This window comes from Haliaeetus leucocephalus, unplaced genomic scaffold (genome assembly GCF_000737465.1).
Source record: "Haliaeetus leucocephalus isolate CR32 unplaced genomic scaffold, Haliaeetus_leucocephalus-4.0 Scaffold2, whole genome shotgun sequence".
In the NCBI taxonomy this organism is placed as follows: Eukaryota; Metazoa; Chordata; class Aves; order Accipitriformes; family Accipitridae; genus Haliaeetus; species Haliaeetus leucocephalus.
The window spans coordinates 5,603,399-5,621,970 of NW_010972438.1; the positions used below are offsets into that span (position 1 = coordinate 5,603,399).

At 41.8% G+C, this 18,572-nt stretch overlaps 1 protein-coding gene across 4 annotated transcripts in view; it reads left to right on the forward strand.

Annotated features, from left to right (window-relative positions):
* The window catches only part of FOXP1 (forkhead box P1), a 342,200-nt gene that overhangs the window by 306,135 nt on the left and 17,493 nt on the right, over nt 1-18,572 (forward strand). For 3 of the 4 annotated variants that reach the window (XM_010570618.1, XM_010570610.1, XM_010570603.1), the window contains 5 exons: nt 592-679; nt 6,761-6,844; nt 15,533-15,734; nt 15,841-15,920; nt 16,574-16,675. In XM_010570618.1, coding sequence (XP_010568920.1) covers nt 592-679; nt 6,761-6,844; nt 15,533-15,734; nt 15,841-15,920; nt 16,574-16,675 — 556 coding nt within the window. The remainder of the gene's footprint in view (nt 1-591; nt 680-6,760; nt 6,845-15,532; nt 15,735-15,840; nt 15,921-16,573; nt 16,676-18,572) is intronic. The other variant, XM_010570626.1, reaches the window with a different exon arrangement.

Sequence of the window (18,572 nt, forward strand, 5' to 3'; positions counted from 1 at the left end):
CTGTTCTAGTGTTCTGGATGACTTTTTGTTTCTTTTGGATGAAGAAGATTTGTTTTACAGTAACTGTCCGTATTTTTCCCTCTTTTATTGGTACATATTTTGCACATATTTACACACCAAATTTTATGTGGCTTTTTGTTCTTTACACAATCATGTATTTTATTTTATTTTTAATCATGTAAACATGAGGGTTCTACGGGATTTAATTATTCATGTATTGCATGTGTCCATTTAGATATATCCAGCATCTTACAGTCAAGTAATACCAAATTATATATGAAATTATTTTACTATAATTTCTTGATGTCACTTTCATTTACGTAACGGAGGAAAAACAACTGTTCTGCAAAATTTCTCTTATATACAAATGAGCCTTCTTCTGAAAAAATGTGCTTAAGATATAATGAGTGATGGGAAGATGCACAAGCCGAAGCAGGACAGAGGGAAAAAAAAAAAAAAAAAAATCTTAAAAATCTCAGATATTGATGAAGATCTGCTGGATAACATTCAGATTGCTTATTCATCCTGGTAACTACTTTTTTCCTTTTTGTTTATCCATTTCACTTAATGATTTTCTGTGTATTGTTACAGACATCTCAACAGTGAGCATGCGCTGGATGATAGAAGTACAGCCCAATGTAGAGTACAAATGCAGGTTGTACAGCAGTTAGAGCTACAGGTAAAATAAAATTTATTTTAATATTACCTCAGTATTAATCAAATCCAATTCTCGACAGCAATAAAAAATGAGTTCTGCTTTTCCCCCTATGATTGAAAACCAGCTTTCAAAACCTTCTTGTAGTAGTTTTAAAAACCGTCAAAAGAAACTGCAGCTTCATTTCCTCTTTTCTAAACCGTAACTTGAAAAGAAATAGGAAACTTAAACAGGCTGACTGATTGGAAATCCATCAGTATGTATCTAATGCTTTTTCTACTTACCCGGGGGGGTGGAGGGGGGTGAGCGGAATATGGTCCCCTTCATTTAGAGTTGTTGATACATGGGGGAAATGGTTGATGTTTATTTCAAAACGCTGCATGACCTGGCTTGTTTGGTGGTCTTTCACATACTAATACTCTCCATGTATTATTATTACTACTATTATTTTTTGCCATTTGTAGCAAGTAATTTTTTTAAAAGTGCCAAAAGGGGGTAAACTGGAATATATTGAATGCGATGCAAAGGTATAACCTGTTTGTGTAACTGCCTTTCCAAATGCTTTTGAGTCCTTTCTGTCTCCTGCACCTCGCTGCTCTGGCTGGGCGGCTTTGACAGTGTGTCTGTGTGTAGGCAAGAGGTTAGCAAAGAAGGGGAAATTAAAACAATGTTGTACATTATATAGTTACCAGCTATTGAAAAACCTATTTTGTATGCAAGACAGCAGTGTAGAGATATATGGAAAGCCTTGGGCTAAGTACAGAAGATAATTACATTTGGAATTTTACTGAGTTAAGTCATTTATAGCTTCAAATAGTTGGAGAGAAAAATCAGCAAAAACACACTTAAACTTCTTGTTGTTACTTTTCAAGATAAGCATTTAAAAAAATGCCTTTTATCTTCTTATCTACAAATTACCCTTTTTCTTTCATAGATATTTCCTATATTTTACTTTCAGGAACACGCTGGTCATGACACTCTTTCACTATTAGCTGAAGCAATATAAACTATTTTAATACAAGTTTTATAAAAATCAAACTACCAGTCATAAAATATCAGAGTCTTGCAGAAAATGTTATGAGAAATGGTCTGTTATTTTAACAAGTTTCTCGGGAATTAGAAAAAAAAAAAAAATCTGCAGTCTTCCTGGTAAACTGAGATATGAGATAATCTTTTACCAAGATGCAGTAATATTCAGGCTGAAGGTAAATCTAGATTCTTCAGTTACAGTCAGCTTGAAAAGCATTAATCCTTCTCTCCTGCAGTCACAGGGAATGGCTGTGCCTGGAACTACAGCAGGATGCCCTATGTTAACAGTTGGACAGGACAGAGACGATACTTGGTTACCACCTCTCCATAAGCCCTTGACAATATTCTTGAAAGATTTATCAGTGGTGCATTCTACTGATTGTTATAAGTGACTAACAGTTACAGCTTCACATGCATTTAGTGCTGGGGAATACCTCTTAGCTTAGAGTCATTGCATGGGAAGGCAGTGTAAGGTCCCCAAGACAAGAACATAATTTCAAAGTGGTGTGCGGGCCAAAAAGTTCTGGATTTGTTTTTAACAAGCATACTAGCACAGTAGATAGGATGAACTGGAAGCTTCATTTAGACAGGGATGTTGATAACAGAGTGAGACCATCTGTGCATTAGCCAGCAAGGATAGGTGGTGGAGGAGGGTGGTCCTGCTTCTGAAACGTACCTGTAATTCCCCTCTTCTCCCTCTCCTTTCATGCTGTGTATCAGTCCTCTGATACTTTAAAAAAAAAAAAACAACAAAAACAAAACCTGCCTAAACATGTATGAGGATTTGTCCTCCAGTACCTAGTTCATCTGGCTATGACCTGTTTTTGCACAGAACCATAATAAAACAAAAGTCTGGCCCAATGGCAGGGTTTTCAGTGATGTGGTCTGCAGTGCCCAACGTGTTGTAGCAGGGGCAGTTGGACTAACTTAAGACCATTGACCTGATACTCCCACAGTGGAGTTACCAACAGAGTGGTGATAACAAGCCCTGTGGCCAACTGTCGGAGTTTGTGAGCTTCATCGAAGAGGGACCTATAGCCTTTCCCACTTGACCTGCAGTGCTCAGCACTGACAAGAAGCTTTGCCTTCCAGTGGAGCTAAGAAGTATCGCACACTGTTGAGGGTCCAACACCATGGCAAGATCTAAATGCCACACCATTTCATGCATGTACAGCCCCATCAAGACAGGTAGTATTTAACAAATTCATTCCACCTGAGGGATGCACTTCAGGTTTTGTGTGATGGACCCAAATGCAAGCCTTTCTTTTTTTTCTTATACTCTTATTTATTTTACGCACAATAGTTTTATCAGTGTCGTAGACAGAGATAAGTGTAACATCTTTTAAAGAAAGTAATTTTTAAATGAACTTTTTGAAAAAAACAGGTCAGATCTGCTTTGTGTTTGATTGCAAATGCCCCTTTACAGAAGTATCTCAAAGCTTTGTTCTCAGCATTTCCATCACAAATATACTTAAAATATCGCAGACAAGGTAGAGATCTTCTCACTTTCACTTCGTTTAAACCATCTTGACATGATCATTTGTTGCCATTATAAATAGCAAGAATTGGGCTGCTGGGTAAGACACAAACACAGGAACGTATCCCTATCCTTAGCTAGTTCTTAGCTGGAATAGAGCATCCTTTTTGCAGCACCACCTTTGAGTGGAAAAACATTTTGGGACAGCACCAAGACTATGATAACTTTAAAAAAATTATCTCCTAATGGGAGAAAATGAAGGTAGCTGGCCATTTTCAGTGTAGTGAAAACACTGCTTGGGCCTGTTTTCCTAAAGCATCCATTGACACTCTTGAAAAGTGGATCCTGAACCCTTCTAGTGCACAGCCTAACTAGGCACATAACGGGAGGGAAGAGGCTATGTCTTGGTTGTCTCTTGCATTGCCTGTGACTGGTTTACTTCTCCTTTGTCCTTGGTCTGTCCAAAATCCTGCTGCTGAAGCAATCTCCCCTTCCTGTTGATGTGGCCATGTTGCTTCCGTTGAATGCCTTTGCTGGGTTTCCATTTTCACATTCCTGCTCCTTGCCATTATTTTCTGTCTGGTTTTCCTCCTGTGCAGTTTCTCCATCATTCATGCCCAATGCCTTCTCTCTTGCTCCTTGGTCGCCAGACTCCCATGCTGTCCCCTCACCTTGAGTCCCTTCTGGCCTGCGCTTTCTGTGCCTTCCCTCTCCTGCCTTTCCTTACCTGTGTAGTTTTAGGATTTAAGCTCTCCTTGGCAAGGCACGTGTCTTGGTGTCCAAGTTTGCAAAGCATGTACCTTGCTCTGGATGTGTTTTGTGTTGAACCACAGTTAGGCACCTACGTTATGGTTGTAGCCCACAGAGGTGAGGGAAACCTCACAAAATCAGGCTTATCATGAAGAACTGGGTGGCCATCTGAAAACTCCCACCATGCAGAGCTTTCCAAATGGATCTAGGAAAAAAGAATGAGGCTTCAGATGGGACTGTATTATAGTCCTCAGACCACCCATACAGAGCAGATCCTTTTGTATGTGGCAGAACAGTCCTTGCCCAAGAACACTATCGGTAGATCAAGAGCATTTTCCTGCATGTTGACTAGTAATCCCCATTTCTGGACCATCTGCACTCCAGTGAGTGCCGCCAGTGAGAATTTGCTCCCATCGGTGGCCGAGCAAGCCCTCGTGGCTTCTTTTTTATGACCCGACTGACCGGAGGGGCTACTAGTGACATTCTAGTTTTATATCACTACTGCTTCCTGACCTAAGGGAAAAACAGTTTAAAGAAATTCTTCGGATTTTTTTACTTCTCTTCAGTGCTTTGAAACTGAGAGACCTCTATTTTTCATAATTTAAACTCCTGCCTAACTGGGTGAGTGTTTGAATTCCTAGACTATGACAAAATGCTAGCATGTGTCTGCCTGAAATGTCGAGAGGATCTTTAATAACCTCCATCCACCAGAAATGGCGTTAAAAGCATTGCTAAGACGATGAGTGAAAGCACTACAAACAAGGACCCTGGCCGTTTAGAGGGAGGTGCACCGCTCCGTTTCACCGAGGGGGCCCGGAGGAAGCGCTGCAGGGTGTGCCTTGTGCTGCCCGGGTGCCTTTCCCTCCTGCCGCCGCACTGGTGCAGGCAGGAAGCTTTCAGGTGCCTGCCTTCTATTTGTTTTGGCTAGAAGATGTTGTTCTTCTGCAGTAAGTAGCCTGCAGACCAAAATTTAATGCACAGATGACCCCGCCAAGCAGCCCGTGGGCCCGGCGACTGCTCCAAATAAGAGATTGCACAACAGAGCTGCGCTGGGAGTACAACTATTTCTCTGTTTTAATTTGTTTTGTGTGAAGCATGGCGGCTGAGGGGTGAGACCTCTCCTTTCTCTGAAGAGGTCCTCAGAGGACTCTGAGAGGGAGAAGTTTCTGCTGCAGCGCTACGATAAGAGCCCGTCACTGCCCTTTGGCTCTCCTGTGAAGTCCAGCGCAGATCTGGTGTCCAGATTGCAGGAGATCTGCTGTAGGTGTCAGGTTTTCTCTCTTGCCATTGAGGTTTTTGACCAAGAAAAGACCAGCCGTTTGAAAAGCTTTTTTCAAGTTGGATTTTTTATTTGGCTTTTTTTTTTTTTTTTTTTGCTTTTGCACTTCCAGAGCACACAGTGGTGACACCATTTTTTCCTTTATTTAATTCCTGTCTTGGAAACCCGTGTGCCAAGTTTTATCCCATCACGATGCCTTTCTGGCACGGTCAGAAGCCCCTTGCCTTGCGAAGAGCAAGACAACCTTGACTGTAAGGTTATGAATGAGGATTTATGACCAAGTCTCCTTTTATATACACTTAGCCCAACTTTACTGCTACAAACAGATGATGGTGATAAGGTGGGCAGGTTGTTTAAAGTTTTGCTGGAATGCGAGCACAGTTTCTCCTCTTGGCACCAGGAATCTGCCTTGTCTAAAGCAAAAACTCAGCTCGGCAAAATTGTCATTTGTAAGAACCTGATCCAAGTCCTGCTGGAAACAGGAGCCTTTATGTTGGGCATGTAGGTTAATAATACCCCTTTTTCATTATTATTATTTCTTAATATCTTTCCACTGGTTTGTTGGGGTTTTTTTGAAGAGCAGCTGGAAAAAGTCCTGTTTGCACATACAAAAAATTTCTTGTTTCCAAAAATAATGAGATTTATTGTCTGTCCAGTGCGTTGAAACGTATTGGGAAGCTGTCCTGGCCAAGGATGCGTATGGTGTGATCCTGAGACACCAGCTGTGGCCTGGTGCAGATCTCAACCAAAAAATGCAAGAGACATCCAGAGCAGGAGCTTTGCCTTAACTCTTGGGCACAATGTGACCGATGAGAAGGGGTGAAAGCGTTGGAGCTGTGGCGTTTTGTGCCCTCAGACGAGTGCTCTGGGGCAGTTCCAGGCTGTTAGCCTTTCCCACCCCGCTGCCCTCAAGTGTACGCCGAAGGGATGCTGGCAACTCACACTGCTGCTCCTGCCTCCTGCTCAGGGTGTTCCTGCTCAGGTTCCCAGCCCAGCAGGCCAGGGTGACCCGCCGAGGGGCTGTGCCACCTTCTCAAGTAAAACCAAGGTGCTTCCTAGAGCCGAGGCCGCCTGCCGTGCCCCGCCGAGGTGCCTCGTGTGGTTTAACCACCGCTGTCTTCTGCGCTCGCTGCACATGCCGCAAAGCCTGTACGTGACGTAAAAGCCACGCTCCATTTGTGCCTCTTGTTTTCTGGTCTGAAAGGAGGCAAATGCATCTTGGAGCTGCTGCCTCGCTTGCTTTCTGCTGTGCCTCCTGAACTGGAGTGGGGCTGGTTAATAAACATGATTCACTGTTGTCTTTTAGCTGTCAGGGCTAGAGTGAAGCTCTTGGTGCCGGCAGGTCTAGCTCTTCTCGCTCGAGGGCTAATGCATTTTGCTTTGGGAAATAGTGACACCCAGCACCACGTGTTAGCTTTACCTCACGAATAGACCATATACAATTTCCAAACTACTCAGCAATAAAACTCTTCTGTCTCGTGCCTTGGTGCCAGCTGTTTAATTAGGAATAAGCAGAGGCTGGGTTTTATTCGTATGAGTAACAGAGGATATTTTTCTCCCCCCTTTTCAGCTTGCAAAAGATAAAGAGCGCCTGCAAGCCATGATGACACACCTGCATGTGAAGTCAACTGAACCAAAAGCCACCCCTCAGCCCGTAAGTACCAAACTGTACTGAAAGAAAACAAAACCTCACAACAAACCTCTCTTTCCTGTTCCTCACCGGAGTGCATGATGCAAAGCGTGGCCCGCTTCAGAGCCGGTCACGGTGAGGAGATGCAAAGTGCTGCTTTGCAGGAGGCACCGCCACGGGCACCCGGGCTTCATCATCCCCCTCTCTTCAGGGAGTTTGAAAGAAGTTTTGTTCTAAAGCTGACGCACTGGGCCTTTTTCTGGCCTCACGTGCTAGCCTGTGAGTCGCTTTGCATCAGTCTGACTTGCATGAAATCTTAGGAATTGTTAAGAAGGAGACGTAATTAAATTATATTTAGTATATTTATTTTGCTTTCTCCTTGTCTGACAGACATTTACAGTAGAAGAGACTGTAGCTGCATGTTTTGATGATAATCAGGGTTACCCAGTATCAAGTTTTACACTGTTGAAACTGAGAAGGGAAACCTTCTCTGCCCCAGATTGCCCTCTAAAAAAGGGGGTGTGGGGGAAGCAAGTGGCTTTGCAAGTGGCAACTCCTGGGTAACCCCAACCCCAGGCAAATCCACCATCTCATTCCCTGACCAAAATGACTCTTCTTCAGCTGTTGTTTTCTCCCAACCTCTTAACGCTGAAAATGTTCCTCGGAGCTTCCAATGATTATTCAAAATGGAGAGAGTGCTTTGCTTCTTGATTTTAAGATTTGTAAGATTTAAAGGTACACTGGCTTTATTTGATTTTGCTTTGAGTCATTGTGTGAAAATTAATTGAGCGTTGACAATCTATAGTTAGTACTAGCAATTTTAATCAATATGCAATGATGCAGCATAATGACAAAGTATTGGTTTATCTGTTTTGACTGATTTTTTTTCTATAAATAAAGCAAACACACACCCATATACGTGTGATTTATGGTGATAGAAATAAAAAGGAGTCAGACTATTAACCCAGCAAATATGGTAGCCTGCCAAGATGCAGTTGGTAGACAAAATTAATGTCTGAAACAGAACACATTACAGAGATAGAGAACATAAAATCATTAAACACTTCGCGCACCCATTTTTACTAGAAAAGGATTTCTCAGTTTCCATGTAGTTGGAAATAAATGGCTGCAGAAGTGCATAGGGAGGCTACTAGACAGAAAATTGCAGGCTATTCAGCAATACTGGAGCAGATGTCAAAGTCAACGGGAAATTTCGGGGCCTTCTTGGAGACAGTTGAGTGGTAGGTATAAACCCTTCCATTTAAGCTGTGGAGATGCCTAAAATTGCTTGATCCGGTGGATACCAGCCCTCTAGAGTAGAAACTACTCACAGTGTCTATAAAAATAGCATTCTTCTAGTTCCTCGCATCCATCTCAGCCTGAATGCAAATGCTTCAGTGCATTGTTGGCAAAGTGTGTAGACCCAACAGAATGGGGAGGAGGTTTGGTTTCTATAGCTCTTACTGGATTAAAAATTAAAACAGCGGAATAATCTGGGAGTCTCAAAGCACTCTGCCTTGAGGCCTTTCATAACAGCGGTGCCCCTCAGGAGGAAGGATTAAAAACTAAAGGGAGGAAATCATAAGAAGGCGAGCAGCGTTTGGCAAGGCAGCTCGTGATCGATGCTCGGCCGCGGAGGGCAGGAAGCTTTCGCGGGTGTTGTAGGCTACGGAGATACCAGGCGGTGTCGCCATGAAGATTAGTGTTAACAGCTAATAAACAGGGAAAAGCAGCGGGGAAAAAAAAGGAAAAAAAAGAAGAAAAAAAAAAAAAGAAAAAAGTGAACGCAGGGGGAAAAGGGCTGTCTTGATTAGTATTAAAAATGTTTTACATTCTGGAAAATTATAGCTTTGTTGGGGACCTCCTACTAAATTTATTTTTAACTGCTCTATTGAAAATTCTGTACCACTAGTCAACATTATCTCTCAGTTGCTCAGCACAGTGTTTCTTTATTAAAAGAAATAGGCATGAATATTTTTGACTGAAAAATTAATAGCTTTTGAATTCATACACAGCAGGTTTTCTTTTGCAAAGAAGTCCAATATCGCTGCACAGCACTTCTATAACCATTTATTTAGAGTCCAAGTCAAACCTTTGACAGCTAGAGCAGTGTTACAAGCCAACATAAAGAACTCCAAGATGTAAACCAACAATAGGCAGTCTGTGTGAGGTTTGCCATTGTCAAATACATAGATTGTTTGGATTAGTTTATGTAAATGTACTGTTGTATTACCCTTTGGAAAAAAAAAGATCACATTTGTGTATGAAAAGTGGTTTCGTTCACAGGCAGCATTATAAATTCCTTATCCTTTAACTTACATGTTAGAAGTAAAAATTTGTGCCTGACAGGCCTATATTGTGTGGCACTCTGTTGTTGGATTGAAACTGCCTTCTTTTCATTTATTGAAATATAGAAAAATTTATTATAGATACCATCTGATAAATCGGAAATTATTAAAATATGTATAGGTGAAGCATTTGAAAATTAATTATAAAATGTAGAAGTATAGTGTTTTGCATAAATTGTGCTTTCCTAGTGAAAAAAATACACAGGCATTGCATAGACTGTGCTAGACCCTAGTCCTTTTAACTCAGTGGGATAGGACTTTGGTAAAAAGATCTGATGGCCATTATTGCAGTGCAAAGTATTCTTTACATCCAGTAATTAATTTCTTTTTGCCAACACAACTAATGCAAGGTGTATGTTGGAATTAATATATTATGGTACATTGGTGATTTTTAAAGGAAAGAGCAGCTGCAAATCCAAACATAGCAGTGAATTGGGATTTAAAATTACAGCCTTTTCATGACTGAGGAAATGTTTTTATTCTGCATAAAGGATCCTAATGCTTGTTTTTAAACTATTTTGTTACTGGCAGGTAAAATTGGTGACTGAGCGTCTGCGTTAACCACGTGCCATTTGTAATCCACACTGACCATTGGTACCGTCTTTGCCTTTTGGGCTTCAGGCAGTAGCTGAGCAGGTGGTTTTGGACGAGTTTGGCCCAGTGGGACCGCAGCCAGGTTCTTGGCGGTTGTGCATCAATTTGAAAGTCGCCCAGCTTTGGGGAAGGGTTGCTTGTCCAGTCTAGCTATGTCCATCCATCACATGCCCACCTTCGGGTGGCTTTAGCTCCTTGCAGTAATTTTGACCTTGGGAAGGGCAGTGGAGTGGCCCATGTATTTCACTACACCAGTCCACCAAGACACCTGTTCAATAAAGCTCTTTAGTCCTATTAAAGCTGATGAGATTTAAGCACGTTCTTACGTAGTGTAGCGGTGGATGGCCTAAATCGTTGGCAGATAGATAGACACGTATGCGGGGAGGTCGCTGTTGATGTCTGGTGTACTGCAAAGGGCAGCTCTTCCCCTGCTCCTGGGGGAGCTGCTGGGGAGGGAGAGCATATCAGGAGCTGGGGCAGCGCTCAGTGCCACCTTTAAAAATGTCTGACTTTATAATTAAAATGCCCAACAGTGCAGCACTTTAAAAGAAAATGGAAGTGTCTCACAACTTAACACTTGGAGCGGCAAAGTTGTTCCTATTACTGCTCATTGTGTTGTTTTGGTGAGACTAAAGGGCCTGAATAAAGTGAGAGCAAAGCTATCTGTGAAGGAATATCCTGTGACATACTTTTCTAAGGTGAATTTTTTTTTCAAGGTAAAACCCCCCCCAAAAAACCAAAAAAGCAAAAACCAAACACCACAACACAAAAGCCAGAACTACAATTTCTCAGGAATCATCATTCTGGTTTTGCTATTAAGATACCTTCCCCTACATGCTATTTTCATTGATGTTAGCGATCAGCATAATAGGTTGAAATGGAAATGTGCTTTCTTTGGGGGATTAACTTCTGTTGAAGTTCATAGGAAGGGAAGGAAAAGGAAAAAGCATCAACCAACAAGTAATTCTGCATACTAGGTGCTATAGCCATCTTTTAAAAATAGACAGAAAACTTAAAGAAACTTTTGGCACTTTAAATAAAATGCAATGTTAGATATCCCTTTTTTAATGTATTTTTTTACCCTAACCATAGCAGTTATGATTGTTTTGAAATACTGTTTTTAGCAACTGTAATAACAAAGCATTAAAAAAAAATAGTCTTTTAACTCTTGAGGTAATGACTGAGCATTTTAGCTGCTGTAGCCATACTTTATAGTTTGAAAAAATAACGATACGCAGCAATAAAGAGAGATTCTCAAGCACAACAAAAGCTGTTTTTATATACTGGTTTTCATTAAGTCTCACTCCTCAGCTTCAGTTTCCTTAGTATTCCTGCCAATAACAACACCTGCTAAGTGATTGCTGCCTGCCAGGCTCTGCATCTAATACACTAATGTGTCCAGGCTGAAACGAGAGAGGAAGACACAGCATTTAACAAAGTTTTAGGCCCAGCATTAGCTTTCTCTCCCACCCTTGGTGTCAAGAAAAGGAGTCTCTGCTTCAGAGTGTTTCAGTCCCAGGAACTTAGTGCAGATAAATCCTCAGCCCCAGTTGGGACCATAGCAGCAGCATCCATCGCAGTGGAGTCACTGCTCTGCAGCAGTGGGTATGGCCCCACTGTGACACTTAAAAATATAATTTTTTTATCTTTTTTTTCTTTTTAAAAGAGTTTCAGGGGCTTTTTTTATGTGCAGCCACTATTGACATGTTTGCACAAAAAGAAATGAGACTTAGCCCTAGTGGGAGAGCCACTTACTGGAAATCTGTTTTATGGGGTGAAGGAGAGGGTTACCTCTCTGCCTTGTTTGTATCTAAAGAAAAAAAAAGAAAATGACTCAGTCATCACCTTTAGTAGGAAGACATGACTATTTCTTGAAAGAGAAGGTTAATAATAAAATCCTAAGCAGGATACTGAACACTGAAACAATTACGGCATTTATGATTAAGTTAAAACAGTGTGAGGAAATGTTCTCAAAAACCAAAACTGAACAAAGTACCCAACAATGTTCAGCGATTGAATTTGCAGAATTTTAGCACCTAAAACTGTTGTGGGCTTTGGTGGGGTTTCTGTTGTGTTTTATTTTCTTCTTCTTGTTTTGGGGAATTTTTTTTTTTTTTTATCTAAGGCTGGAGGAAATCTTCCCTCCCACCATCCCCAGTACAAACATTAAAAAACATTTAACTGTTTGGTGCAAGGGCTGTACTCTCTGGTGTACTTGGAGAGTGCCCCACATTGTGCCTTATTGCCATGCAAGAGTTCTTGCTCATTCAAGTGCTAACTCTGTGACTTGGGCTCCCTCCCATCTGACAGCAATGATACCTCATCCAAAAATTACAGTATGTGGGAAACAGGCTGTGTACAAAATACCAACACGAACAACTTTTCTAATCATAGTAACTTGTTTTTAAATAGAAAATGCAAACAGGGAGAAACTGTTTCCATCAGGAAAAGAAACCCTCCCAGCCTGGTCCCTCCCTGATCTTTGCCCTGCACAATCATCCACGGCCGCTTTCACGTTTCTAATTGACGCCAATATTAAGATTTAATAGTTTACCATTCAGATTAATAATTCAAGATGGCAACAAAAGCAACACCATTCATAATTTGTTATTCTGCTCTAATTCACAACTGATTTTTCAGCCTTTGCGCTATAGATGCAACAAAGAAAGCAGCAGCGAAGGTCTGTGGAGGGAGCACAGCCCTCTCCTCCCTTACCCTGGCTTGTGTTTTGGTAACAGCACCGGCAGGGATCGGACCCTGGCTGGAAGAGGAAAGTGTCATCAAATAAAACACGGAAAAAGGAAAAACTTCGCTAGCGATCGACAAGGTCGTGTTTCATTAACTTGTTGGTTCAGGCTCGCAAATGGTCGTTGGAGGTGAAACGCAGCAGACTCGCTGCGTTCCAGCTTTTTGTTCTCTCTTTCCTCACAGACTGCAGTCATGTTTAATTTGGAAACTGGGCTCCTTTGGCAAATTAGCAATTAGAACAATTTTGTGGGAATATGTATATGTGTCATTAGTTTTCCTGCAAATTAATAGCGAGAGCAGAGGTCAGGCAGAAATTTTCCACTTGACTGCAGCTCCTCTGTTGAGATTTGGCACTTTGTTTTGGAACGGCCACAGCTGCTCAAAGCCACAGTCTTCCTTTAGGAACTGTCTTTTAATTAGTTTACCTCATAGCCATTATTACAAATATTACTGCCTCCCCTCCTTGAAATAAAATTACTGTTTCTACAAAATATTCCGGTGACATCTTGCACCACTGCACATTGATGGTGGGGTCACTTGGATGCAGCGTTTAATCATTAGATCACCTCCATAAGCATCTCCTAATTAGAGTCCTTACAATACAATTTTATCTGGTAATTAGCTGAGATTGGCTGCTTCCTCTGTAGCTTATTAGTGGCAGCCCAGCAGTGGGTGTGAATCGCAGTGTCATTTGTCAAGCCTGTTAAAGCCCCCCCCTTTGCTCGTCCTCTTCTGTGTTTATTCCTAGTTGCTACCTACACTGAAAAGCCTAAAGAAATTTAACTCGATTCAAATTCTTTAAGTGGGGAACGCTGACCTTTGTGGATCCTTTCTCGCAGTTCCCTAGTAGAAACAGATTAAATGTTAAGTTTTTACACACTAAAAAAGGAAGGGGACTCTTTTGATATGGAGTAGTTGAAGCCGTAATGATGAAGCACGAGCAGTGATCTTTCCAACAGGAGGGCCCGGCTGCCGAGCCTGTGCCAGAGACGGGCACTTAAAATTGATGCAGATTTGCTCGCAGTTATTGGACTGTTAAAATGTCCATTTAGAAACTGAGATAAAATACAGTAGATTTAATTTCATGGTGAGACCTGTCAGTTGTACTATTATTATTGTCACTGGTCCTTTTATCATATGTAATAGATGGATAGATGGATAACAGGGGGACATTACTATATACATATCCCTAATCAGTGTCCTTAAATCGTGCCAGTCAACAAACGGACCGGGCTCTCACACGTGGCGGCAGTGCCTGGCACCGCGGGGGTTTGAGCAGGCGTGCTCACCTCCAGGCTGCAGTTAGCGGTTCACACCGGCGCGGGAGTCTCTGGGAAATCAATACCCCTATTTCACTGCCTTTCACGATCCCTCGCTGGGTTCGTGCTCTCCGGCTTTGCCACGAAGTGTTAAATATTTCCTGCTGGAAGGCGAAGCATCATTTGTAAGCACCTGCAGAGGAAGATGGGTGTTTGCAGGTCTGCTGCTCACCACCTCCTTTCCTTGGAGCAGTGCTGGAGCTGCCAGTGCACTGTCGCGGCCGTACGGCAGCGAGCTGTGCTGGGTGTTTGTGGCTGGGGTTTCCCTCGGCTTGCTCTATCTCACCGTCGGAAGGGAAAAGCAATCACAATTTATCTGTCGCTCAGCTGCACCCTTTCTGTGGGCGATGGGCTTTTTTGTGTTGGTATCTTTTCTGTAATATTGGAGCCCTTTATTTTCCACTACCTTTGTTTTGGATAAATCCTATTATTTTTATAAAGCAATGTTATTTGTGGCTATTAACTCATATGGGGGATGCTAATAGGAGTTTTCTTATCTGGTTACTTTCATACGAGGACAGTTAATAATGGTGCCTTATGGATAAACGTGAGATATTTGGGGGCATAGCTGAGTAGTGTGCCTTGCCTTCATCTGAAAAGGTTTAATGTCCAGCAAAAAGGAATTTTAATCATGAACAAAAGTTGTAAAATTCTGGCCCTGTTAAATTCAGTAGGAATTTTGCTACCGACTTCAATGGGGTCAGGATTTCACCAATATTATTCGCGAAACCGCCTAAGGGAAGGAAATGTGGAAGTAGTCAAAGAGCCCTTCTCTCGGTCGTCTTTTCTGATGTTGTAGTTAAGAGATCGGATTGTTTGTTTAAAATACTTCAGCAGGAGTGACCTATTGAGACGGAGCATCGTCTTTCAAAGGACGTTGTAGGGCGAAAAGAAAGGGTCGGGGAGGAATGTGGATGCTGGTTATATAAATAGGGTTGTGTATCGAAAATACTTGAGTTGGAGCTGGGTTTGATACACAATCCTAGAGGCAGTTGTGTTTTACAGCCTGCTGTGGCAAGCTGCCATTTATCCGGGGCTGGGCTTCGTGCAGGTAACGCTGATGCCTTCTGTCCTAGGAGGAAAAAAAAGAGTGATGCCACTTCTGCGGGGCTGAATGCTTGCAGTATTTTGTGCAGTGTGATTAATTAAATTATTCCAGTGTTAACCTACTTTGGGCTTTGCTTTTAAAATGGATGAACAGAGGGAAAAAAAAAAAAAAGCCCAAATGCTGAAGAGAGAGATTGCATTTCTCTCTAGTACGTCCCTAGGAAAGTCTTGCCTTTTATTTTAAGCCTGATGCCTTCAATGAAATATCCAAGAAGACTGATTAGAAGCCATGCATAATGATAGCATGGAAATAAGAGATGTGTGGGGTTTAGACTGTGAAACAATGGAACTAAATATTAAAATGATTATGTACTGTGTGAGATCTTGTTTTAAGGTTTAGATAAAAATCCACGATTTGTAGTTCTGGCAGCAGGCCACGTTATTCTTTTTTTAAATCTATTTGGAAATGTATATATTTATTCCCCTTTACTGGCTCCTAATAGAGATGTTACAACAGCATTTTGTGCTGAAGTAAGCACTCGGGCTGCGTTGTCCACTTCAAACTGAGGAAGACTCCGTTATCGAGAATTTTCTCTGCAGCCCTTAATTAGCTAGAAATGCCGTTTGTAACGAAACCCTTGTCCTTCCCTCTGCAGTTGAATCTGGTATCGAGCGTCACGCTTTCCAAGACTGCATCCGAGGCGTCTCCGCAGAGCTTACCTCATACTCCCACCACCCCGACTGCGCCCATCACTCCCGTCACGCAGGGACCGTCGGTCATCACTACCACGAGCATGCACAATGTCGGACCCATCCGGAGGCGGTACTCGGATAAATACAACGTCCCCATTTCTTCAGGTAAAGGGGTTCTGGTGGCGCAGCCCCTGTGGTGGGGCGGCTTGCTGTTGCCCACAGCCCGGCAGCAGCAGGCTGTGATGATAACAGAACAACTGCTCTTATTTAGCAGATATTGCCCAGAACCAAGAATTTTATAAGAACGCGGAAGTTAGACCACCATTCACGTATGCATCTTTAATTAGACAGGTAAGCTGAGCCAAACACACACATTTGGATTAAAAAAAAAAAAATCTCCCTATATGTGCACACTCTGGATTAAATAGATTTTCAAACCTTTGGTATGTAAGCGTGCTCAAATGCTCAAACCTTTACTATAAGGGTTTTTAGAACTGCAATATATAACATAATTGCTTTTGATTAAGTATTACAATACGATGTGATTATTAGGAAATTCATTTCACACAACAGTGAAAATGAGCCTGTTTAAAGATGGCAAGTCAATTATCACAAGCTACAGTAATCTCTGATCCCTAGAATTAATCTGAGCTCTAAATAATTACTGAGCTTTAATCAGCTAGTGAAATGTTTTGCATTTCTCTTTGATTCTGCTTTATGAATGACTAATAAATTAATATTTCTGTAAGGAAACAGAAATAAAAACTCAAAACAATTAGATAATTCCATTTTGAATTTTGCCATTGAACTGTTAAATACAGCCATTAATCTTAGTTCACATTGTGAAAACCCTCCTTTGGATTTTTTCCTCCAAATCTCTTCTTTCTTTCTTTCTTCCTTTTTTCCTTCCTTTCTTTCCTTTTTTTATTTGGTAAAGTAAAACTGTGAGTCTGTTTTGTACTGGTGTGCTCATAACTGATCTTGCAATTGCTTTGCTTCACAAGGCCATCCTCGAATCTCCAGAAAAACAGCTAACACTAAATGAAATCTACAACTGGTTCACGCGAATGTTTGCCTACTTCAGACGCAACGCGGCGACGTGGAAGGTAAGCCTTAGCCCGCCTATGCCTCTTGTCTTTGATATCTGACATGTACAGCATAGACATTGCTGATGACATAACAAATTCTAACGACATGTGGACATGAAAATTTAGATCGGCAGTTTTGACACACACTGGGTGCCTTATCTGCAGGAACAATTTGATATTTGGCAGAAAAATTCTTCTGCCTTTGGAAACCACTAATTGAATCCCCATTATTGGCTTTTATGTTCTGTGATTATGCCACGAGTTCCTCTGTGTGGTTGCTGCTAGCAGTGAAACTGAAGCCCTTCAGCTGGAACGTATTAGGAAAAAAAAAAAAAGAGGTAAAGTTATTGTGTCAGTAGAAGATATACTGTTTGTCTTTTTAGTTGTGCAGACTGTAATCACAACAATGACTTTTCTTCCTAGGATCTATAGATAGGTGGATTTCTTTCCTCAATCAATTGACTCTTAACTACATATACAGATTTGTTATAAACTTCCTCTTTTTTTTTTTTTTAATCACACAGCAGAAGTTTGTTGAACATAATATGCAAGAAGCAAGCCCCACAATAAGAAACATATTTAACAGAAATAAATTTGTTATTTGGCACTTTAATTTCCTACCATAACTATCTCAGATATTGTTAGATAAGAGGTCTGGGGAGTTAATTTTATTTTGTATTTTGGGGGGCCACACCTTCCTGTATATATAGCATTATAACGGCCACGCTGGCTTCTGAAGCTAGTGCAATTACAAATGAATTAATCAAATAACAGGATCTTGTATCGCTGTAAAAATTGCACCCCTGATACTTTGAGGCTCTCTTAATCTACACAACACTGTTGCTCTCAAACAGCTTCAGATGACCAGGTGGGGTGAATATGTCCCATACACACTGTTTCATCAGCTCTTTCTGGTTTTCTTGTCTCAGCCTACATTTAGGATTAATTCCTTCAGAGGATGGAGCTAAAAATGGTCCTTGGAAGTTAGCTTGGTTTTCAGTAGCGTGTTTTGCTTTTAATTCAGATCCCAGTGCAATTTTGTACATTTTCAACCTTGGTCTAGAAGCTCTTATGTTCAGGAAAAGTCTCTGTGATTGCTGCTTTGATTCCTTCACTGCAGTTGGAAAACATGAGCAGTGTTTCACTTTGCAGCTTCCTTACTATCCAGAAAGGAAATTAACTTTCCCTGATTTAAGATCCTTTTAGACCTGCCTGTCTTTTGCTGCTGGAGTGGTTCCAGTAGGACTTTTCAGCAGCTGCAGGTGTGGGTGCTAAAGTAAAAATCCTATTTAATTCCAGCAGCAAAGGGAAGGGTAGTGGAGGAGGGAGTGGAAGAAGGCAGCAGGCAGCCCTGGCCATATCTCCTGCAAGGCTAGTTTTAGGAATTAGCTTTGTGCGTCACACAAAATCCAGTCCCAGAAGCCACATGCACTTACAGTGTGCTTCTGCAGAGGAAGAGAGGCTGAGGTGCAGACCCTTGGGCTTGCAGAAGGGCAAAGTGTGTCTGGGGGAGGCAGGTACCATTTGGAGACCCCTCCTGGACACCTTGACCTCATGCAGGTGTCCAGGTCCTGCTTCACCTACCTGGGAAGAAAAACTTCACCCCAAGTTCCATTGGCACTAGGAAAATTGGCAACCACTTGAAGTAATGCAGGTTTTCGTGCTGAAGACTGCTCAAATTTATGCCAGCCTTCAGGAACAGCAGGGATGAAAATGCAGCTCTGGATTGGCATGACAGGAAGCCCATGGGGCGCAGAACAAGCACAAGGGGCTAATTGCAGAATCAGAATAATCTGAATGTATACGTGCTGATTTGTGCTCACCTTCAGCTAATGCTTAGGGGGCGTTTGGGTCAGTGTTCCCTGAGTTTAGGGTCAGGGTTTGGCGTGGGCAAGCTTCCCTGAGCCCTCTTTCA